At 47.1% G+C, this 25,381-nt stretch overlaps 1 protein-coding gene across 2 annotated transcripts in view; it reads right to left on the reverse strand.

The window, feature by feature from the left end:
• LOC134017083 (inactive dipeptidyl peptidase 10-like) overlaps nucleotides 1-25,381 on the reverse strand; it is a 117,639-nt gene that overhangs the window by 76,779 nt on the left and 15,479 nt on the right. Inside the window, exon 1 of one of the 2 annotated variants that reach the window (XM_062456385.1) lies at nucleotides 17,791-18,067. The exons of the other annotated variant lie outside the window; for it this stretch is intronic. Within the exon in view, the coding sequence (XP_062312369.1) occupies nucleotides 17,791-17,850 (60 nt within the window). The 5' untranslated portion in view covers nucleotides 17,851-18,067. Of the gene's footprint in view, nucleotides 1-17,790; nucleotides 18,068-25,381 lie in introns of those variants that run through there. 2 annotated transcript variants of the gene reach the window in all.

The raw sequence follows: 25,381 nt of genomic DNA on the forward strand, positions 1-25,381 counted from the left end.
CCCTGCCTGTTCCTCCATCTCTCTCTCTCCTCTCTCCCTCCCCCTGCCTGTTTCTCTGTCTCTCTCTCCTCTCCCTCACTCAGGATGTTCATCCCCTGAGGAACTGTGTACGGAGTGAGCGCTTCCATAAACCTCGGCATTCAACCCAACGTGTCTCATGAATTTTAATGGCCGCCGGCCGGGCGGTCTGCGTTTAGAGTGGCAGAGTGTCTCCTCGCCGCTCACAGCCAGTGGACAATAAAAGCGGTCGCCGTTGAGGGCCAAGGTTCCTCTCTCTCCACACATGCACTGCCTAGGGAGCAGTTTTTATCGCCTTGTTTGGGCTTATCTCAGCACCAGGGGATCAAGGCCAAGGTCAATTTCACGGCTGGGCGAGGGGCGGTCGGGGTGGTGGAGCCGACCAACCTCCTCTACCTCTGGAGGCGGGTCAATAAAAACGAAAATATGAATCACAAACTCACTTGACCAACGTCCAGAGCCCGACAGAGAGGACTTGGCAGAATGTAAACTCCTGTGATGAGACTTTTGCCTTACGAAGCGCAGACCACTTCGTATAGCTCAAATTCTTTTTATGCACACACACTACACAAGATACAAACACGTGTCCAGTGCCGTACACACATACACACACACAAAATCTAAACACGTGTCGCCATACATCCGCCACACCATCTATAATCGTACTACTCCCCTCTATGTACCACGCGGACCACGGTCGCAACCAGGGATCTGGCTTGATGCCCTTCCTAACTACAAAACGACACAAACGAGGACGGACAAAGGCACCGGGCCCGTTTACCCAGACCTCCAGCCCCATTCTGCCATCTCCCGCAGATGAATTAGATTATCGCTGCCACTGAGGGAGAATTAGATAACAGGAATCGGGTTAGGGAGCAACAAGATTAAATGAAAGAGCACTGGTTTGAGATGCTCCTTGTGGTTTGAGCTTGAAGCGTTGCGAGTTTGGGTTCTACATTTCCATGAAAGATGAGAAAGCTGCTGCATGTTCTCTCCATGTTGAAGAGGCGCACCACGGCTTTGAGCAATTAGCTAGCAATTGTGTTTGCAGAACTAGGATCTGGTGGAGATGGCCTGTCTGGACACTGGAGCGCTTCATAGAATCAAACAGCATCCTGTAGAAGACATCTGTTCTCTTTATCTCGGTCCTTTCACTCTAAAAGTGACACACTGTATTTGCAACTTGTTTCTGTTAAACACAGTTGATCGGTTAGACGATAGATAGAATGGACTTTAGTCAGGACCTGTCAGAGTCATTAAATGAGAAGTTTGGGTGCCTTTTGTTCAAATGTTTTATTGCATTAGGCAAAGCGTCTGTCCGCTTTCATATAGAGATTCTGAAGGGGCTCAAATGAAACCTGATTGGCCCCCTCTGCTGTGATTGGATGACAGGCTGAGGAGTAAATTCCCCTCCTGCCAGACACCGCTGTCCGTTTCACTTACTATAAACCCAGCATTATAAACAAGGGCTATCTCTCAGCGATAGAGATCAACAACCCCCCCAACACACACACGTACACACACACAGACATTCACACACAGGTTTGTTTTTCTATCCTGATGAAGCCCGACCAAACCACCAATCCCTAACCCTTACCCTGACTTTAGCCCTAATGTAATTCAAACCCTAACACTAACCCACTTCTAGCCCTCCCCCTCTCCTCCCCCCTGCAACATACTGCCCTCCCCCTCTCCTCCCCCCTGCACCATACTGCCCTCCCCCTCTCCTCCCCCCTGCACCATACTGCCCTCCCCCTCTCCTCCCCCCTGCACCATACTGCCCTCCCCCTCTCCTCCCCCCTGCACCATACTGCCCTCCCCCTCTCCTCCCCCCTGCACCATACTGCCCTCCCCCTCTCCTCCCCCCTGCACCATACTGCCCTCCCCCTCTCCTCCCCCCTGCACCATACTGCCCTCCCCCTCTCCTCCCCCCTGCACCATACTGCCCTCCCCCTCTCCTCCCCCCTGCACCATACTGCCCTCCCCCTCTCCTCCCCCCTGCACCATACTGCCCTCCCCCTCTCCTCCCCCCTGCACCATACTGCCCTCCCCCTCTCCTCCCCCCTGCAACATACTGCCCTCCCCCTCTCCTCCCCCCTGCACCATACTGCCCTCCCCCTCTCCTCCCCCCTGCACCATACTGCCCTCCCCCTCTCCTCCCCCCTGCAACATACTGCCCTCCCCCTCTCCTCCCCCCTGCACCATACTGCCCTCCCCCTCTCCTCCCCCCTGCACCATACTGCCCTCCCCCTCTCCTCCCCCCTGCACCATACTGCCCTCCCCCTCTCCTCCCCCCTGCACCATACTGCCCTCCCCCTCTCCTCCCCCCTGCACCATACTGCCCTCCCCCTCTCCTCCCCCCTGCACCATACTGCCCTCCCCCTCTCCTCCCCCCTGCACCATACTGCCCTCCCCCTCTCCTCCCCCCTGCAACATACTGCCCTCCCCCTCTCCTCCCCCCTGCACCATACTGCCCTCCCCCTCTCCTCCCCCCTGCACCATACTGCCCTCCCCCTCTCCTCCCCCCTGCACCATACTGCCCTCCCCCTCTCCTCCCCCCTGCACCATACTGCCCTCCCCCTCTCCTCCCCCCTGCACCATACTGCCCTCCCCCTCTCCTCCCCCCTGCACCATACTGCCCTCCCCCTCTCCTCCCCCCTGCACCATACTGCCCTCCCCCTCTCCTCCCCCCTGCACCATACTGCCCTCCCCCTCTCCTCCCCCCTGCACCATACTGCCCTCCCCCTCTCCTCCCCCCTGCACCATACTGCCCTCCCCCTCTCCTCCCCCCTGCACCATACTGCCCTCCCCCTCTCCTCCCCCCTGCACCATACTGCCCTCCCCCTCTCCTCCCCCCTGCAACATACTGCCCTCCCCCTCTCCTCCCCCCTGCACCATACTGCCCTCCCCCTCTCCTCCCCCCTGCACCATACTGCCCTCCCCCTCTCCTCCCCCCTGCACCATACTGCCCTCCCCCTCTCCTCCCCCCTGCACCATACTGCCCTCCCCCTCTCCTCCCCCCTGCACCATACTGCCCTCCCCCTCTCCTCCCCCCTGCACCATACTGCCCTCCCCCTCTCCTCCCCCCTGCACCATACTGCCCTCCCCCTCCCCCCTGCACCATACTGCCCTCCCCCTCTCCTCCCCCCTGCACCATACTGCCCTCCCCCTCCCCCCTGCACCATACTGCCCTCCCCCTCTCCTCCCCCCTGCACCATACTGCCCTCCCCCTCTCCTCCCCCCTGCACCATACTGCCCTCCCCCTCTCCTCCCCCCTGCACCATACTGCCCTCCCCCTCTCCTCCCCCCTGCACCATACTGCCCTCCCCCTCTCCTCCCCCCTGCACCATACTGCCCTCCCCCTCTCCTCCCCCCTGCAACATACTGCCCTCCCCCTCTCCTCCCCCCTGCACCATACTGCCCTCCCCCTCTCCTCCCCCCTGCACCATACTGCCCTCCCCCTCTCCTCCCCCCTGCACCATACTGCCCTCCCCCTCTCCTCCCCCCTGCACCATACTGCCCTCCCCCTCTCCTCCCCCCTGCACCATACTGCCCTCCCCCTCTCCTCCCCCCTGCACCATACTGCCCTCCCCCTCTCCTCCCCCCTGCACCATACTGCCCTCCCCCTCTCCTCCCCCCTGCAACATACTGCCCTCCCCCTCTCCTCCCCCCTGCAACATACTGCCCTCCCCCTCTCCTCCCCCCTGCACCATACTGCCCTCCCCCTCTCCTCCCCCCTGCAACATACTGCCCTCCCCCTCTCCTCCCCCCTGCAACATACTGCCCTCCCCCTCTCCTCCCCCCTGCACCATACTGCCCTCCCCCTCTCCTCCCCCCTGCAACATACTGCCCTCCCCCTCTCCTCCCCCCTGCACCATACTGCCCTCCCCCTCTCCTCCCCGTCTCCTCCTAGCCCTCCAGCCTCTGGAATATTGATGGATGGATGCTTGAAGAGGCATTGTTTGAGGAGGGGAGGCAGTGAGAGGGGGTTTGTGTTGGATAATGGAGCGTGATTATGCATATCCATGCATGTCCTGCTCCTCGGAGCGTCTGCCAGGGGAGGTGGGATGTGACAGGGACCCCCGCTGAGCTCTGGGAGGATCTGTTGGAACTCGTTAGGGTTGGGATCAGATGAATGGATATCTGATCTGACAAGAATGTTGATGTATAGTTAAATATCGTTTCACTTAGGATTTGATCTGTTCAAGATTCAACTCACTGTATTGATCCCGTTACCGTGCATCACATACTGTACTGATGGATACAGGCCAAGAGCACCAAGCACACACAACTGCCACTGAAGTATCAAAGAAGGGTATGACTATTCTCTGACCAACACTGAACCCGTTCCCCTCCCACACACCCTGCCAGGTCTAGACCTGATTGGTCCGGTGAGAATCCAATGACATCCAGGAGGGCCAGACGCCAGATGACACATCACAACCATCCCCGGAAGAGGGTGGGGTTACACAGAGCATTATCCATCTTGTCGTCTTGTCACACGCGGCGCAGTATTGATTTCCTGTGCTGCCGTGGTAACAGTGATGAGCCAGGGTCCCGTGTGCCCCCTCGTTAGCAGGGCTGAACGACAGTAATTCCTCAAGAGCGGCGACGCTAAGCTCTCCCCAGCACAGATGGGGGCCAGGGCGGGTTAGCTCCACCCCTGCTTAGTGGAGACAGGAAGGATGCCTGCAGGGGGCTGACCCAAGGTTGTGTTTCATCATCCTTAAATCATGTGCATTCGTCCTCGTTTCCTTGTAGAAGGCAGAAGAACAGACAAACAGGGGATTGTTGTGGGCCGAGGCGAAGGCAGGCGTCATCAAGAGAGAGTTGTGTTCCGCACCCTGACGTAGATCCGGACCCTTCCTCCTTTCTTCATATGGAGAAGGCTCTACATATAACAGATCAGGGAGATCCTGGCTCCACACGTGAGGGTCACATCCCACATCTTGACTTCCTGGGTGGTCCACCTGAGGAGGCCAGCCCTCCTAGTCTCTCTCCTAGCAGAGACTTCCCGAGCGCCAGAGGGTTGTGTGAGCAGGCGCTGACCCCTGCTGGTGGGAGGCGGGAAGTCCAGGAGCCGCAGGCGAGAGCGCCACAGCAGAGGAGAGCGCCACAGCAGAGGAGAGCGCCACAGCAGAGGAGAGCGCCACAGCAGAGGAGAGCGCCACAGCAGAGGAGAGCGCCACAGCAGAGGAGAGCGCCACAGCAGAGGAGACAACAAGAACCAACTGCGGAAGGTTTGGACAGTTAGAGAGGGCGTGTCTCCTCTCAGCCTCTCCAAGAGGAAATCGTTTTGTGAATTTACTCTTATTCCTGCAGGGTCTCTTTCATAGTGTGTGAATGGAGGCAATTTGCTGAAGAAAAAGACCACAGCATACTATAGAAACCAATGGACGGCGAGGGCCTGTAATTATATGGAAATGTCCTGTTCTCTGTGTAAATATGAGTTTAGCAACTGCATGGTAATGCATAGAATACACAACTCCTTTTCAATTTCTTCCTTTCAGTGGCTGAATGCAAGCTCACAACCAGCAAATTAGTATCTCAGAAATGCATTTACACCTTAACCCACTGCATACACTCAATATTGTCAGCTAGCTAACTGACAACTTTAGACGGAAATTGGACTATCGAGGATCTATCCATCTTTAACCCCGCGTGGGTGTATTGACTTGTGTCCCAGGCAACAAATGTAATTGACATTCAGCTTGGCAACAATCCTTTCGAAGATATTGAAAGGATTGGATTCTGCTCTTAAATGGAAACATCAGTCCATTCTTCTCCCTGCTCAGCAGATAGAGTTATCTCAGCTGAGCAAGCGGTTTCATTTTTCTGTCCAATATCCGTCGCTCGCTCATTGGAATGGCCCTATCAGATGTCAATTTCGATTTCTACCCGCCATTTATCAACAAGTCAAGCTTTCCACTCCCTTTACACTTTATGGAGGTAAAGATTTAAAGAAAATATAAATAAACGAGGGAATCCTGGTGACTATAAATCACTAAGGCACTGGTGGGGGTGACAGAAGTCCTCTCTGCTGCTGTCTGAAGTGAAGGCTCCAACTCTCTTGGTTCAGGATGGGGGCTTTTGTGCACCACACAGGCTCTATGCTATTATTCACCTCATATTTATATTCTTTTGTTGGATACAGATGAGGTCTTCCAGTAGCTACAACTTGGGATTTGTCTGTCACAAAACGTAAGTCGGTTATAATATTAAAACGGTAACAGTATGGCCAATAATCGTTAATTGTGATAATAATATACTTGCATTAACACTGGACTGCTTGTGAAATGTATACAAATGATGTTCACAGGACCAAGTCTTGCTGACAACAATTAAGTATGAAGACTTGACAACAGCAATAAAACAAACTGTTACTTTTTTCTCCACAGTTTTCTTCTCATTCTGCAAACAGACAAACAGCAGAGAGTTGAATCACGGGGCATGAGAGGCATGCTTGAGACACAACATGCAACCTCCAGCTTCCCAGCATGCAGTTCACTGATCTCCGGCTGGTAATCTAGTCATTACAGGGCCTCGGCGGGAAACACGCCTCCTGATGTTTCCTGGACCAGGAGCCAACTATTTACCTTCAGAGAGCTTGTTTTGAGATTGCTGGTTTCATAGCTGGAGTAGAGGCAGTTTATGCTGCATGAAGTATGCGCATCTTATGAGCAATGAGGCTCGTCCTTAAATCAGACCATAGATCCTTCACTTAGAGTGCAGAAGACAGACAGGTCAGGATAAGCTTCATTATACGGTCGTGAGAAGTGGGGATGAATAGATCACCTTCCTCTTCATAACCCACAGACCCACCTAAAGGTATCATGGTTACAGTGTGGGTATTACACGCTCATCTTTACAGTATTACCTTCATCTCACTGATATGGTCAACGATCCGTTATACACTGCTAAGGCAGGGAGATTAGGCAAGCAACATTGAAGGGATCAGATTAAATATTGTATGGTAAGTGCCTCAGACATGATGGTGTGGCTCTCTCCCTGGGTGAGTCAGCTTGTCTGGTAAGAAGTCATGTCACATTCCAGCCCTCTCGCTGGGAGAGACACATAAGTGATGATTTACTGGAGGTACGGGACAATAGAAGCTTAAAGATAGGTAAGAGGATTTGAAAGCCAATGTGATAGTAGCACACATAGTATAGCATATGTTCCACATATCTCAAATATATGATAGAGAGAGAGAAATATTGATATATATCTGGAAGGCACAAGAAATCTTGGTTTAATTAGGAATCTTCCTGCACGACTGAAGAAAATTGGACAAATATTTTAAGAATGTGGTAAAGATAGTTGAACAAGCAAGTCTAAGCGTTTACACACAACCTAACACAGCTCCCTTTGAGTTCAGTCAAGTATCTGAACCATAGTTTATATAATATTGCTGTATGCTACGCAGAGTAGATAACACCTGGCAGACATGCGTGTTCACTCATAACTCATTAAAAGCACACAATGTGTACTGGATCAGCTTTATGCACTATTCAATAACCTTGTGCATATTTATATACCAACATCAGAGCAATCTTCGCTAATTAATAGAGCACTCGACCAAGAGCTTGTTTGTTAGCGTGAGGTTTGCCGACACACGACTGACCCACTGATCATGAGGCCAATGACGAGGCGGGGTACTTGATGTGGAGTGTAGGCGGAAGCTCCAGATGACACAGCTGAGCCGAGTGGGCATCCAGGTGCATGTTCTGTGCTGATCTGGATTGGACTGTATTGTGCCAGCATTTCAAATGGTACCTTGCAGAATAGCCTGTAAGCATGTGTAGATGCAAGCTGGTGTAGCTTGCAACCACGCACACACACACAACCACACACACACACACACACACACAGGTGCATTTGAATGAATTCCATACACGTTCTACCTATCAACTTGTGTGTTGTTACATGTTAGTGCCCCCCCCTCTCCCCCCTCTCCCCCCTCTCTCTCCTCTCCCCCCTCTCCCCCCCTCTCTCTCCTCTCCCCCCTCTCTCTCCTCTCCCCCCTCTCTCTCCTCTCCCCCCCTCTCCCCCCTCTCCCCCCCTCTCTCTCCTCTCCCCCCTCTCCCCCCCTCTCTCTCCTCTCCCCCCTCTCCCCCCCTCTCTCTCCTCTCCCCCCCTCTCCCCCCTCTCCCCCCTCTCTCTCCTCTCCCCCCTCTCCCCCCCTCTCCCCCCCTCTCTCTCCTCTCCCCCCCTCTCCCCCCCTCTCTCTCCTCTCCCCCCTCTCCCCCCTCTCTCTCCTCTCCCCCCCTCTCTCTCCTCTCCCCCCCTCTCTCTCCTCTCCCCCCCTCTCTCTCCTCTCCCCCCTCCCCCCCTCTCTCTCCTCTCCCCCCCTCTCCCCCCTCTCCCCCCCTCTCTCTCCTCTCCCCCCTCTCCCCCCCTCTCTCTCCTCTCCCCCCCTCTCCCCCCTCTCCCCCCCTCTCTCCCCCTCTCCCCCCTCTCCCCCCTCTCTCTCCTCTCCCCCCCTCTCTCTCCTCTCCCCCCTCTCCCCCCTCTCTCTCCTCTCCCCCCCTCTCCCCCCCTCTCCCCCCCTCTCCCCCCTCTCAGGCTGATTTCTAATGCTCATGCAGTCACCACTGGTGGCAATCTTCACAGAGATGAAAATACATGCTTCATCAACTTTGTCACAAAGTCTATGCATTCTCTAATACAGCAGGATGGGTAAAGTGGTCTCAGAATACCAATGAAAAGCTTGGCTTGGCCCCATTACCTGAAAGAAGCACTGGTTCGATATGCAGAGGAGCATTCTTAGCAGAAAACTTCTGTACGGATTTACGTCACATTCAACGTAATCTTTCAATGATTCGCTAAGTTAAGCGCCATGTTGTATCAACTTACCCTTACAAAGCCAAGCTGACGTTTGTGGTCTGTGTTAATAACATGAAACCACAAGGAAACACAATGAAACCATATCCTGTTCGGTAAGATTAAAAGCAATGCTAAAACCTCAGAAATCTCATCACCTGTCAGGTCCCTCCAACAGCAGGGAGGGTCTGTCTGCTGTCAGGTCCCTCCAACAGCAGGGAGGATTTAGGATCCACACAGTTCGGGAGCCATGGATGCGAGAGATTAGTTTGTCAGAGGTAGAGGAGGATAGTACAGGATTTTTTGTAACTGTTTTATAACACAACACAGTTACAATGATGGAAGCTCTTCATAGCTAGGGAAGGAAAGTGGAGCAACAGGGAGATCCACTGCCCACAGCCTTGCCTTCATCTCTAATGGTACTTCTTCCACAGAGCAGATGAGCTTTGATCTGAGGTCTTCAGCGTGAGGTGCTTTTCATGATACAGATCAGTAAGCATGTAACCCTGGTTCCTGCTGCCTGTGGCCAACATGGACCAAGGATTAGGAACACAGTTTGTAGTCACTAAGGGGGGTCTGATGGCTGAGCGGTTAGGGAATTGGGCTATTAATCAGAAGGTTGCCGGTTCGATTCCCTGGCCGTGCAAAATGACGTTGTGTCCTTGGGCAAGGCACTTCACCCTACTTGCCTCAGGGGAATGTCCCTGTACTTACTGTAAGTCGCTCTGGATAAGAGCGTCTGCTAAATGACTAAATGTAAATGTAATGTAATGTAGTCACTAGTGTAACCGATGAACTGAGAGAATTACAATTTCAATTCATGGCCAGGGGCCAGTTTTGCTGAGTTTTTGACTACAGATCAGGAGGTAGAAGGTTCAAGTCCCCCCTGTGTATTGCTTTGTATAAAAGCATCTGATAAATGAACGTTATTATTATTACATTATAATACATGACCAGAATAACTGCCCAGTTCCACAACTGCAATCCCACTGGACGCCACCAGAGGGCGTGCTGTTTCACAGGGACAGATGACGCCTCTTGGTGTCTGAGCGTGTGCGGGCTGGAGAGGCTGGTTAAGGGGCGTGGGGGGGGGGGGGGTGGAGGGAGGGCGTGGGGGGGTGGGTGCAGGCGTGCCTGGAGGAGAGCTGAGGCTGTATCGCTCTGCCAGACATAGACCTCCTCAAACCTACTACCGGCACCTACTTCACAGTGCTCAGTACCTCCTTTTCTAGTGTGCTGCGTCAACAGGTTCAGCTGCATCCCTCTGGGCTCTCCTTGTAGCCTCAGGCCCAAACGAAGGGAGGAAGAAATTAACTGCTCGATAGAGCCTGTTTGTGAACTTTCTTGATTTTTGTTATACTGTATGTTTTAAAATACATACATTGTACATGAATCTATAGCATTGTGTGGCTCACAGGAGAGAGAAGTCTTCATCGTATCAGGGACTTTGATGAAACACGACAAAACAGCCGCACAATCGATAAACTTTCAAAACACCGGACATCAACAAAACCACCCAATGCACGATCCTAAACTGGGATCACACAGTTAGTTCTGGTGTTCCGGGTGAGAACCTAAGAACTCCAAGTGTCACAGTCACACAAGTCTGTGTGAGAACCATGCAGACAGTGCTACATGCCACTGGAAGCTGAAACAGTCCACCAAAACTAGTGTTACATTTTTCTGCATTGCAAATGTGTTACTTTCCTCGCACACTATTAAATCCTGAGACTGATGTCTCAGTCTGAAGGTGCGAATCTAATCAACACCTGAGTACAGGAGGCCGGAAACAAGTTCTGATCATCAGGCTGAGATACCTCATTCCCTGGTGGAAAAAACAATCCTACACTACAAGGAAAGATTGTCGGGTTTCTGCCAAATGGCTTTGCCTGAGGGCTGAGAGAAATAGCTCTCAGCAGTCGATGGAGCTGGCGTAGGCCAGCCGCTTCACACCAACATTCATTTCACGTTCTGTTCAAGGAGAAACATTTCAGCTGTCGATCGGACAGCGACGGTCTTTCATGTCTGCGGGGAGAAAACACAAGGTAGGCAGACTCCTCACATACAGGCTCCCTAAGAGATGAAGAGATGGACCTATTGACAGACTCTTCTACAACTACATCGCTATTTTCTGTAATCTTAAGACAGTCTTGTTTTCCTCTCACACTTTCTCAGCGTAAACAGGAAGTGTGTCAGGGTGCTCACGCTCACACATCTAATACTTTTGGCAACAGAAAGGAAGGTTTCAAGTTTCAAGGTTAGCAAGTTGAAAAATTGCAAAAGGTTGTGATTTATCCGTTGAAGTTAAGTGTTAAGAACAGCGCGTTCAAAGCTTAACCAAGCCAGCCATGTGGGAGATCACAGAGAGAGAATGTGCTACTGTGCAAACGTGTCCAACCCCCACCTGTGAGTCTCTGTCACTAAAGGGACGACAAAAACTGGAAAAACTATAAATGTGTAAGATACAGGAGCTCAATAATTATGTCTGTCAGTTTGGTAGAACTTGTCAAAAGTTACCCTCACATCTGGGTGATAAGGACTTGATGGAATGAGACAAATATATAACCTCCTTAACCTTATATATTTTCTAGATCAGTTTGAGGAGTTATTTGTGAACGTAATAGCGGGGTGGTCACCTTTTCTAAACTAGTTCCAGTTCAAAAGCTTTTTGGGGATATCTATAAATTCAGCTACTCGAAAATATCATGAAAGTAGCTCAGACAGGGAAGAGGATAAACAGGTGTCATTCAGATGGAAGCAGTAAATAAAGTGTGTATTTCTAGCGGGCTGAATTTCTTGGGGGAAACCAGGCTGTGAAAAGCAGGACAAGGCATCCAGATGAAAGACAAGGTGCTCCAGTTCAGAGAGACATTCATGAAGCAGAGGTGACTCTAGTGTTTCTGAGGAAAGCCTTCTTTGAGGGGAGCAATCAAGATAGAAATGGTGTCTTTACGAGGGTCTGTCTAATCATATCGTTGGTGAGAAAGCGGGAAACGTAAGGAATCAAAGCCCCAGGTCAGCGATCAGACCCCAGGTAAACAGAGGCAGACAAAACAATCACATAAAAAAACCTTCCAGGTAGCCAGCATGCTAGATAAATAAAGCTGACAGCAATTTCATATGTGACATCTCCATCACTTTTGTCAATTCTGAGAAAACAAAACTATTTTGACAATGTAAATATGTAAAAGAGAATACAGCATTTATTCATGCTACAACGTGATGTGTGAAACTTGTAATTAAGAGACAGATTTGCTGCCATTTGGCCCGGTGGCAGTAATTGTGGCCATGGAGGGTAAAGACAGGGTCTGGGCTAGTAGAGGGACAGGAAAAATGGAGGACAAAATAAATCACAAACCAGCTCTCACTGACCTGCTTTCATCCTACAGCAGAGTGATCAGCAATGCAGCAGTGAAGTTAATCACATTACTGGCTCAGTATATATCTTGTCAAACACAGCAACATTCACGACAATCAACACACCAAGCCCTTGTGCAAAGTCACTGCACAGTGACAGGGGAAAACAGAGAAGAAAGTGAACTGAATGTGCCCTCAAAATGCCTCAAACACTCAGCTGTGATAGAGATCAAAGAGCATGTCTGGAGATACTGTATCGTGGTTGGCGATCTGCAGTACCAGGGCAAGTGAGATCTACAAGATGGCGTGATAAAAGTTGTCAGGCTTAAAGAGATTTGAAATGACATAGGCTTGAAAAGACATCAAAGATACCAGAGAGCAGAACAAACTACATAAATAACTGAGATATTTAAAGATGCCGTGGAATCTTGTGGCACAAGCTGGGAGGCATGGGGAGCAGAGGAGAGGTGGAGCTAACAAGATTGAGAACGGTGTGGCTATTAAACACCTACACCATATGCCTGAAAATAAGTTCTACTTCTCTAACTTCAACTAGCAAAACCCACTGCATGTCAGAGCACCATCTCATATTCACACCACATTTGGTCACAGCCTTTAAAACCTACTGGATGGTGAAGAAGACATTTCATAAAAAGCATCATCTCTCTGTGTATCAAGGATCCAGACCTTTGAGCCCAGTATTTCAGTTGTGAAACTAAAGAGACAGACAGTATGTGTGCAAGACTGAACACCGGCCATGATGATTTGGCTTTGGAAGATTGTTTATATCAAATACCTTGGCAAAGCTTCAAGTTTGACTCCTAATTAGCTAATTTTCTTTTTTCAACACATGTCAGCAGGCTATGACCAATTATGTCTCTGGATTCCCAGAGAGTCACAACATCCAATTCCCAGCAGCCCAATTAACAACTCACACCTAACAGTTACAATAATGAATCATGAGGGAAATTGGCTTTGAATTCTAGTTTTACACAATGCTGGCCTGTTTAGTTAGTTTGGATCTATTCAGTGGGTTTCGAGGGGCATTACGATTCTCCACAACCAGTGAAGCCCATAAACAACGGTACACAGCTTGATGAATGACAAACTAGATCCTTTTACACATTCTTTATTACAGAGTTGATTTCTCCTCTCTAGGAATAAATAACAACCTCTAGAGAGTGAAGCGACAGACATGCCAATGAACGGCAGCCATGTTTCAACCAAAAACAAAACAGAATAGTGACACTTTTATAACACAGTCCTCAGTGAGGAGAAACAATGAGAAATGTTCTTTGGGGGGGAAGAATATATTGAGATTGTTTGGCGTGCGGCTGTAATTTATTGAGTCACAGACTGGAGAGGCAATGCAATTATTCTCATGAGACAGATTTGAGCAATCGATCACAGGAGGAGGACGGCTGTCTCGCGGCCACGCGTCGGTTGCCAACAGTTTCTAAAGACTAGTTATGTGAAAGGTCTGGTAAATGGAGGGAAGCACAAGGATGGCCTCAAAGTTTCAATAACCCACTGCTGAGTTCCTGGGGAGAGAGGGGGGGGGGGGGTGTGGCTTGTGAGATGAAGGAGAATGGAGCAGTATCCTGACAGAGATACTGACAATAAGCCCTGGATCCTGCGGTTTCATGGGGGAGAGCCACCATGGTCCTGTCATGTGAGGGAAAGTGTCACATTCACTCTTGACAGTGACGTTTGAATAGTTGAATATACCTTATTCAAACATTCATGTTCTTATATAATACATAACATATCCTTGTTTAGTTGTACTATACAGTCCATTGGCTGACTGTAACCATTATTCCAACAGTCCACTTGTATACAAACCACCTAAATCTATTTGATTCATCATTCATCCTTGAGTCATTCATCTACTGTGCCATTACTAACAGACATCCTTCATTTCATGGGTTCCTATCACTTCACTCACTGCCTCCACATCACAGGAGACATCCAATAATATTTCACACTTACCTGTACCATACTATACACGTTGCCTCAACCAGAACATTCAGATAGCACACAGATTTATAGATACTTGTGATAAAGCAGGGAAGGAGTCAGCGTCTTTTGGATGAAAGCGCACAAGGTCTTCACTTGAGAATAAAACAAGGTTTCACAAAACAAAGGTCAGACGCCACACGGCCATTAACATGAAACAAGAATAAGACTCCACAACGAGGTCGGAAACATCTCGGCTTATATAGCCGTCCTAATTAGTCCCAACACAAAACAGGTGCGTATTAGAATTCCGGTGACGCAGACCGGCGCACCGTCGCCGTGCGCTCCGTGACAATACTGGTCCCAATCTTTACACCATTACATGATCCATTAACACAGATTTAGTGAGACCCTCAATCTCCCATCCATATGTCTGTAAATCAACAACAGATGTGGTTTCTATAATGGGCCACTGAATGTCCTTTTGGTTCAAACACGGGTTCCATGTACCAGTCAAGCTCAAAGGAACATTCAAAAAGATGTTTAGGTGTTAAATGTGTATCATGGTAACAAGTAAGCCTATCTTTTCCATAAATGGTTAGTGACCAGTCTGCATGATGAAAATTATGACAAAAACATTTTATATATTTTAGATCAAGCATATTATTCGGTATCGCTGTATTTCAAGATAATAAATTTACAAAGAACTTCAATAAGATCATGAGTATTATATTTGCTTTTGCTTAGCTCTTGTTATGCAGTCAATATGTGCCGTCATTTATCATTATTTAATGAGTACGATTACTTATTAATGAATTTCTGAAATGAGTTTATGTGCTATGTAAACTTGCTCTTCCATCAATGAACATTGGATTTCCAATAAGCATTTCGTTCATAGAAATGTTTTCTCACACTCAAAATCACTATCCGAAATGCTGAATTCCCCAGGCTATATTACTGTGCTGTGAAAGCTACTTGGAACAAATAACTGAGATTTCTGTCAAGTAAGTGAATTCTGTTTGACCTTAGAGTGTAATCACCTTTCTTGAAAAACTGCCAATATCCTTTCTGCTAAAATGCGTCCTAATCAAGACCAAGCCAAGAGTCACAGAATCATCACACCCACACAACCGTCACCTAGAGAGAAAACTTGCATTAATTAACCACACAGACGTCAAGCGTCAATATGACTTGTGATCTGTTTTAAACCTCTAAGTGATCATGAACCCAACAACAGCCACAGCTTCCTGCTTCCAGTGATACAGAACAAACGTATCACGTCCGATCAATCATAGAAGAAGAAGCTGTCAGTTTTAAGGCGCCAAGGAACACCAACTCCGGGCTGCACCCACGAACTCGTCAGGCCTCCCTCCAAGACCACAAAAAAATCTGCTGCCTCAAACTAATTGTATTTTCCGTACCAGATCGTGGCGTGAGGAAAGTGGAGGATTCGGGAGCATTTAGAGAGGATGAGGGGAGGGCTGTTAAGACCAGAACACTGCTACGGAGAGGTCAGGCGCGCGGAGATTATCCTTCTGTACTAACACGGAGGAGGCCTGAGAAGAATTAATCTTTCCCAGCATGGTATGATCCGCAAGTTGTTTTGGGACACCTGCACAGGTTTGCTGTAGGCTGAAAGGAACGTCAGGGTGTAGGCTAGATATGTCGACGGGGGGGTTATTTGCAGGTACGGTGTGTAGGTGTAGGCCTACTCTGATAATCCATTAGGACGACAGGAAAGATGTGAAAACAACACTACTGTCGCCCCGAGTCAGGACACAAAACGTTGTGGTCGCATTACTAGCCTACACTGTAACCATGTCCCTATAATTTGAAGTGGAAGTCTGTTGCTTCTGTTAGCTAATTATGTGTCTCCCGGGGTTTCGTCAAACTGTCTATTAGTATTGTAAAAGATGTTGCCTACATACAATGAATTAGTCATCCTCACCGCAAGAAACCCTAATTGGACTTGAATTGGTAGCTAGCTGACTTTACATGTTACAGCCTATTTCAGCTGCCCTTGTCTTGTGGCTGGCCCTGACAGTTTCAGACAGATTAGAATGTCATAAGAAGCCAATGATAGATGTGAACTGCAAAGTGAGCTGCACTGGGTGTGATTTAAATGATTGACCCTCTTCACCCACAGATCGAGGCTGACCTTTGCACACACACCCGCCGCTCCGGTAAGAGTGGAGACTCCCTCGGCGGCCTAGCGTGAAGCTCACCCTAGCAGACGTCCCGGTAGCAACACGCTCAGCGCAATCAGCGCTAGGGTCGTAATGAAACAGCACTAGCATACAATATAGCGGGCCTATGACCAATTATGTCTGATATGGAGCCAAACATTCAATGAAATGTGCTTCAATTTTTAATCTTCCGAGATCATGCAGTGTGTAGCCTACCAGATTAGCCACCAAATAATCACATTTTTCACGAATGGACAATAGGCTATTTCAAATGTTCCATCTTTCTTCTCATTCTATTTCTATTCAAATTTCTGTAAATATTTTATCAAGACCTTGACATTCTCTAGTACTGACAACAAACTGCATGCATATCTCTTTAATTATGTAGTATTGTGATGCATTCAAAGCCGAAAAAATCTATTGGCTCCAAGTGAAATTTCTACCTGTGGACTTTAGGTGTTAGAAAGTGATGCATAACCCGCGGCAAAATCAATAGAATGTGAGTCACTGCACAAGATGAATCAACATATGTTTAGCCCACATATCAAAATGCGCATTTCATACTTTTCATTGTTTCAACACTGATATGATTAAAACAAATCTAAAAGGTGTGTGAGGCACCACCATTTCCCATATAACTGTCCAGGGACAATGATTCACAATAAACAAAACGAACGAAATGCCATCAAATCGATTAGGCCACTACGAAATACGGTAACAATATTAGGGGAAATGATTGGATTGATTTTTGGTTCTCGGAATGGCGTTCTCCCATAGTAATGCTTGAAAGCCAGCTTGATGAGCATCAATTAGTTGAATCAGTACTACACGTATTTAAATAACGCAATTAAACCAGGGCCCATGTGGACACCGCAAACTAGCCACACATCTTCAAAGACAATCTCAGTCTGTACTGTTGGTATGGTGTCCATGTAACGCTGCTTTTCATTAGCTGTTAAGTTCCGTGCATGATTAGCCTACCACGAGCTTGTCAGTGCATGTCATGCTTGTCTTTATTATCATAAGCACTCGACTATTACGCACTCAACGTGATGTGAATTTAAACCTCTGCACTGCACCATTGTGTAAAGCTATACTGTCTTTTCACCCTAACAGATGCATAAAGACCACAGTCAATTTAGTTTAAAATCTGAAGGTAGGCTACAATATCTGACAGTCTTGGTTATCATACGAACACTCTACACCAAAGACAAACATCTCTACCAGAGTCGCTTTTACACTTTTATGCAAAACGATTAAACTGAATGAATATACCTTGTCCTAAGTGCTGTGCGTCAATGCGCAAAACACAACCACAACCCAGAAGAAACTTTTATTTAAAGGTGGTTGGAACTTTCTCTAGGTCTGAACCGTGAAGCGAAAACACATGTATCAACCCGAAAACGATCAACAAACACATTTTCCTCAAAGGGTTTAAATTAAAAAGATCTACCTTGATAGTCTTCGTAGACTGGCATTTCACTTGATGCGAAACGGTTGCGGTTTGGTTCATCTTGAGGACCACAAAACGTTTCTATCCAAGACCAGGGAGAACGCCTGCTTCGGCCACTGTATAAAGCAAACGAATGGCCGTTTCTCCAGTGACTCCCCACCCGTTGGATGTGTGAACTCCGTTTGAATATTTGGCGACTGTATGTCCGACCTGTGTACGACAGATGATGCGCGCAACCGGTCTCCTCGTGCTTCCTTCTGGCTGTCTCCAAGGGAGAGTGACTTGATTGTGAAGCGAGTACCCTCAACAGAACGGGCGCGTGAGGAGCAAGCTGCGGACAGTGCTACGAATGTACCACTTAACTCACCGGGGAAAAAGCTGCTGCCATTAACTGCCTTTTGATTAATTGGCTTGTTTTAATCTATAGACCACCACAGCCACACTGTACACTACCAGTCTACCTTATTAGGGGCATTATATTTAAAATATGAGTAGCAGGTTGCTTCATACAACAACCATCCATAATAAATTATCATCAACACCAAAAAGTGAATCTGATATCGGCATGTAATTAGAGGCAGGGGTATTGTAGGAATGTAATCACCACACCTCCACAGAGACTTGAAGCCATGGGCTATGTTCCTCAACAAACACACAATGTAATTTAAAACTTTTATCTTGTTACTGCAGGTTTGTGATGGTTGTTTTACAGTGGACTGCCAACAGCCACTTCCACAAAGAGGGAGCAGCCTTGATGCAATATGAGGCGATTTTACAGGCAGGAAAGGAGGAAATATGGTTTTTCACAACGCAGTGAGTAAATGTGTCTGCTGTGGCCTTCAGGACCTGATAAATTACTGTTCTACAAGCAAGATGGTGTCACCCAGTATCACCCTCTCTCCCTCCCTCTTCCACTCTCCACTCATGCTTGTGCAAGAGAGTAGTTTTCCCTTCCCCTTTCATCTCTTGTTTTTTGTTGTATTTTTTTTCCAGTTTTCTGTTTTTCAGCCCTCTCCTTTCTTTCTCCTCGTCTGCAGTGCTGGTTCCCCAGTCTAAGCTCCTTCTGGTATCAGAGAAGAGGGCGCTGACTGAACAGCCGTGTCACATCTGTTTTCCCATCATGCACTGCCACTGTATCTGTGTACACATCAAAAGGGAGCGTTACAAACACTGTAACTGTCTGTAGCGTTTTGAAAAGGAGGCTGTTGCATAGGGTTGTTTCCTGGATATATTTGTCCCCAGTACACACACACACCGGTTTGTCTGAGTAATGCTAATTGTTAGGTGTGGACTCTGGAGTGTGTTCATGCACTGAAGTGGTTTGTACTTTCATTGCTAATAAGCTCTTATGTCCCGTTGGTAAAGCCCTTGGGTGAAGTCTTCTGGTGTGCAGTGTGTGCATGTTAATGATCATGCACACACTGCACACACTGCACACAGTCTCCGTGACACAAGGAGCCCTGAAGTGCAAAGGAGACACTTGAGTTTGTGAGATCAAGTGCTTACTATCTCTCCTGAGCTGATGTGGTCTCACTCTGTCATGTCTCACTCTGTCATGTCTCACTCTGTCATGTCTCACTCTGTCATGTCTCACTCTGTCATGTCTCACTCTGTCATGTCTCACTCTGTCATGTCTCACTCTGTCATGTCTCACTCTGTCATGTCTCACTCTGTTATCCACGGGCTGGTGGGTCTGTCGCCGAGAGGGGATCACTTCATGTGAGCTGAGAGTAACACAACAGTCAACGGGTCACGTTTCACTGTGTGTGTGTTTGCTCAGTGTGTGTGTGTGTGTGTGTGCTCGGTGTGTGTGTGTGCTCGGTGTGTGGGTTCACATGCAGCCTACACAAACGTGCATGAGCGTGAGCCCCAATACCCACTACTACATGGGGGGTACCTAGAGAAGTCTTCCCAGAACAGAGTTGACCATTTGATTAATACACATAACGTTGACCTGCGTGCATCATTCTTCAGTTAGCAACGGGCTATCCCTCCTGAATGGGCTATAAGAGAGTGCTGCAGGGGATGTGCATGGCTGAACATATACAGCCACCCTGATAGCTTCTTTTAAAAAGTCCCAGGTTTGGTTCCATGGCTACAAAGCGCTATTGTGTGCTGTAGTGTTAGGAGTTCAGCGAATGGAAGACAGGGCTCTAATAGATTAGCAGTACCTGCAGGCAGAATTGGATTAAACTAGATGAATGGGTGTTCCTAAGAGTGCTTCTTTATCCCCCCCCTTCTCTCCCTCACCCCCCACACACACACAAATACACACTCACTAACTTGACTAGTTCAAGGGCCACGCAGTATAGCAGACCTTCAGCACGGACAAATAGCAAATTAAATCTCATCATTCTTTAGAGACATCTAGCCAGGCAATGCTAATGAACACACAAACATAATTTAGTAGTTGTGTTGTCAAGGTTTGTTGCTCACTCAACAGAAGAATGCCAATATTAGAACTTTGCACGACACAGACGGAATACTCAGCATTTAAATTGGCCCTTAAAAGAAGAGATCCCAATTTGCATTCGGTATACATATCATTTTAATTGACTCCCACAGTCCTTTTAGCCACGCGTACCACATCCTCTATAGATGACTGATAAAGGAATTAGGAAAAGAAAGGAAGTCATTTAAGCAGTAATGTCTTCAGTTCCGTGGCCTGATACTGTCCACATTTGTGAGGGCTGAAACAGTTCATTGAATGTTCCTGCAGACCCTGATACACAATGATACTGTTGATGTTCAGAACTGAGAATATCTCATAGCTTTTAAGAGACTTTCCCTGGATAATAATGTATGATTGTTCATTCCAGCAGCGTTTTCAGTTCGATTTGAGTTTCTTTGTGGAAAAAGGGTTAATGTAAAGCTACTGTAGAGTACAATATGTACTAACTGGATATTGTCATATTAAACATCTATCTATCTATCTTGACACAATATTAGGTCAGCATAAGGTATTTCCCGGCTTGGAGATGTGTAGCGTGTTGATGTTTCCACTGTAGAGAGCTAAACTCCCCTGGATACAAAAAGTGTATATAGAATTGGCTGTAGCTCAAGGGTATACGAACGTAAAGCTATTTTAACTATCTTCAATCTCAGGAACCAGAGGAACATTTGTAAGTCACGCTGCTCAGTTCATGGCCACAGTGAAACCATTAGAAGGGTGACAAAAAGACGTACAGGTAGCAAACACGGACTTCCCATGAGTGCTTGAGTGTGCTTCTGAAAGTTAACATACTTTCTTTACTATGATATGATAGGATGTACATTTACATTTTACATTTAGTCATTTAGCAGACGCTCTTATCCAGAGCGACTTACAGTAAGTACAGGGACATTCCCCCGAGGCAAGTAGGGTGAAGTGCCTTGCCCAAGGACACAACGTCAGTTTGCATGACCGGGAATCGAACTGGCAACCTTCGGATTACTAGCCCGACTCCCTCACCGCTCAGCCACCTTACTCCCTACATGCATTCCTACTACATGCAGTAGCTTGGTAGGAATACTATTAGTACTACAGTATGTAACACTGCACAGTAATACTGTGCAGTGTTACAATATGTAGTAGAAATACTATGCAGTACTATGTGCTACAAATACTGTGCGATACTATGTGCTATAAATACTGTGCAGTACTATGTGCTACAAATACTGTGCAGTACTATGTGCCATAAAACACAAGATGAGTTGCTACTGTTTGTTTTGAATGCAGTGCTGCATTTACCTAACGTACACAACACCATCAACACATTAACTTAACTGTCCTTCACTCTTTAAACATATCCAATCTAAAACCAGCCCAAGGGCTTTGATTGAACTTACTAATTGTCTTATAAGGGAATTAATTAATGACATGCTTGTCAGGGAAAAAACATCAGAGAAAAACCGGGGGGTTGTTAAATCTCCCAACCAGGATGACACTGTGTACAAGGCTTCTCTTTGAAGTCTCATAAGTGCAGCGGGTTGGATACAGTCAGTTCCCTCCAATTTACCTTGAAGGCAGATGCATGTACTTTGTGCAGCCAATGGTAAATTTGCAGCAATTTCCAGGCTCTGATGGTGACCTCCCCTAGTTATGCTCATTTAGACTGTGGTATGCGTGCTCCAAATGCCTAGTCTGTAGACAGACAAGATCATTATGCCTCCAGTTCTGGACACGCAAACACGACTTTCAAACCCTTGACACTGGCTTTGCTCATTTCCTTCCCCATCTTACCGACCAATTGTGACCCTGCCTCGCAATATCTTAATCAAAGTCTAACCCAAATCCAAGCCTGAATCATGCCCTGTCTCTGCCCAGTGCACTGTGACCTATTCCCCTGTTCAGCAGGATCTGGTAATGATACTGCCTTGAGAGGGCTGTCATCCATACCCTGGTTTCATGGATCAACGTTTCTGGAAAATCCTCCATGCTGTGGGCTTCAAAATGAGAATGTGCGGGACTATTCATGCCAGCACTGGTTGAGTTGTCTGTAGATGAAATGTGGGCCTTGACAACTGGATTACCTGTCTAGATGTTCATGGTCGCTGGCAGGGGTGGGCAATGGGATTCGTCACCCTCCAGTCAGGAGTGTGATAACGGGACTGTTCCACTCTTTCTGGTGCGCCTGCTCTACATGAATTAGCATTTTTCTCGTGCAGCTTACTCTACGGTATGTTTTATCTGGTACACAAATGCAGCACAACACAAGAGGGAACACGTTTTTCTTCAGAGAGCATTAGCTTCAGCGGTTATGGTTTCACTGTTCTAAGACACGTGTCTGTAGTTTGATAGCAGAAATAGAAGAAAAAGATTGATTCCTATCATCGTATGAACATTCCAGACACGTGTATTAGACCTGGCAGTGTTGCGCAACCATGCACACACTGTCACATGTTCTCAAGAATTCCTTGCAGAGGCCTAATGTCTATAAATTCTAATGAAAAAATTCTGATGAAAAAGTACAGTCTGTTTGCCAATGACAAAAATAAATAGCTGTTAAAAGTATTAGAGATCTGTTTTGGTTGGAAAATTACTCAACTGGGCACATTTTCATTTGACCACAAGTATGACTCCAGAATAAATATTAACATCAAATCTCTCGGCATCCATCTCGTTTAAAATTTAGTATGAATATTTAAATGAGAATCTCTGGCATTAAAACCAAGAACCGCGAGTCATCAACAGACCAAAACTGATAAAAGAAGTGAATAAAAAACAGCTTTCAATGCCACATTTCACACCACAAATCTTGAGTCCTAATTACAGCCAGACTCCACCAGATTGCCCTTAAGTAAGCACTAACATGCAGGAGGCCGTCCAGAGAACCAGCAGCATCATCCTCTATTCCTCTCAAATTGTGACAAGTCCCATGTGCTGGGAGGTTTGTGGGGTAGTGAGAGACACTGGCAATCAGGTTTGGCAATTAAATCGTAACCCAGCAGGGCCCCCCTGATATTAACCCAATCAGAAAAACATCATTACACACAGTTACTCAGCCATGGAGACGCCCACATGCCCAGGCAAAACAGAACCACAGAGGAATGAAAAGAAAAAAGAAAACCGTCTTAAAAATGATCATAATCTGAAATGAGATATGCAACACTTTCCCAGTCTCTTGTGTCGGCTTGCGATAGTACAAATGGAATTAGAGTAGGGGAAGATGGAACATTGCGCCGGATGCCGAGGAGAAGAATAGGAGAATAGGTGTAAGAATTTATATGAGCCAGAGCATGGATCAAAATGTACGAATTACAGAACGGACGGGAGAAATGTAATAATAGTTCTCTGAGATGAGTGGGTGCAAAACAGAGGGACAGGGCCTCTCAAAGGATGGCTGAGAAAATGAAAGAACAGCAGTAGAGGCTCTGAATGTGGAAATAAGGACATGGGTGAGGAGAAATGAGGAGGGGAGTAATTCACTTTTTTTCTAAATGAGTGTGTTGCTTTTTTATTTGTTAGTAGTTACTTATGGTATAGGACAAGGATTATAGAGAGACCAGCAACTGTAACTAAACCAATGTCACAACATACATCACGCCTCAATGCCTAATGTAATGTTTTAATGAACTGTAACTTACTTGCCAAAAGCTAGCCAAAGTTAATACGAATTTTTGAAAACAATGTAGTGTATCTAAAGGACTTCTCGTTTCTCTGTATTGTGCTTCTCGAAGGATGAAAGTTACACGGGGAGGAAACACAACATCTTTTTAAAAAACACAATCAAACTCAACTCACAAACTACCACTGTGAGTGCATTTCCACGCATACCATATAGCCGGAGTATTCCAGGCCAACTCTTTTTCAAACAAATTTAACACTCATGAGGGAGTCTTTTCTCGAGATGAGTGTAAATGAAACCGTTCTCCTGGTCCCCGTCCACAGACGATAAACCTGCATCCTCTCAGAGGAAACAGCTTGGGAGGAAGGAGAGTGTATTTCTCATGAAAAACCCATTTAAAGCCTGACATTTAATGTAAGCCGTGAGACAGAGTGAACTGAAAAGACGATAATGTTGCTTTCTGTGAGGATCCAACTAACAAGATAAACAGGTTTAATCTGCGAAAGCTCATCTTTCATTTCGTAGCAATTAGTCTGTGTTGTTTTTGTTAAAACGAGTCCGAACCATTATGCAAAGTAAGGTAGTGTCAACAAACGCACAAATGAACAATGCAAACTTTGCCCTTCAAGATGTTTCTTTCCTCACCATAAAAACCTCCAAAGGATTGAAAAATCTTGAAAACCCTCTCTGTTCAGACCAGTAAAGGTGTTCCAGGAGAACAGACCAAGCTGAATTAAACAGGGAGGCAGAGATCTGTTTTCTTCCATTTGCTGCTTGTGAGCAGCAGCCTAGAGCACATCATCAGCACCATCCATCTTCAGATTAATAATCTAGAGGGTGATCCATCCACCCACGCAGATTAGACCGCTCTCCAGAGGCATTCCCAAAGAAATGACACTTCGATGCCTTTAGGGTACAGCTGACATATATTATTCTCTCCTTAGCAACGGAAAGGATGAGGCGATTGGAAAGGCCTTATCCAGCTATATTGGGATTGGATTCACTAGTTTCTACATTTATGGGAATGGAAGAGGCGCAAATTTGGGGGCTAGGCAAGAATCATGGTTGTGTTAAAAGATCATGTTGTAAAGTTACATTGTTACACAAATGTAAATTGCTATGGTGAAATATTGTACAATCTTAAAATGCATTTTAGATTGTATGAGCGAAGCAGGTTCAGGCAAGGCACTCGGGCAGCGCGCGTCATACCACCCATGACCGTGCCCTCAGGCCATAGGCGTAGCTCGATAGGCGGCGCTATAAAGCCGCTCCATGCACGCACACGCATTGTCGAACCTGCCATCTGCGTTGCTGCCGCCCACCACCGTCCCCTTCACCCCCGTGTTGTCTGTCTGTGCTCCCCGTGGGGGGTTTAACTCGTTGCTCCCTGCCTCATGTCTTGCATATGCAGTGAAGGCGGGGAGCGCTTCCCCATGTACATCCATTCCGCCAATGTAAAACCATTTGTCATGTGTAAGAATAAATGGTGAAATCAATCACGTGAGTGTCTTGACTGAACTACTGTTGTTGCATTTGAACAGAAT

The sequence above is a fragment of the Osmerus eperlanus genome, chromosome 3 (genome assembly GCF_963692335.1).
Source record: "Osmerus eperlanus chromosome 3, fOsmEpe2.1, whole genome shotgun sequence".
Taxonomy (NCBI): domain Eukaryota; kingdom Metazoa; phylum Chordata; class Actinopteri; order Osmeriformes; family Osmeridae; genus Osmerus; species Osmerus eperlanus.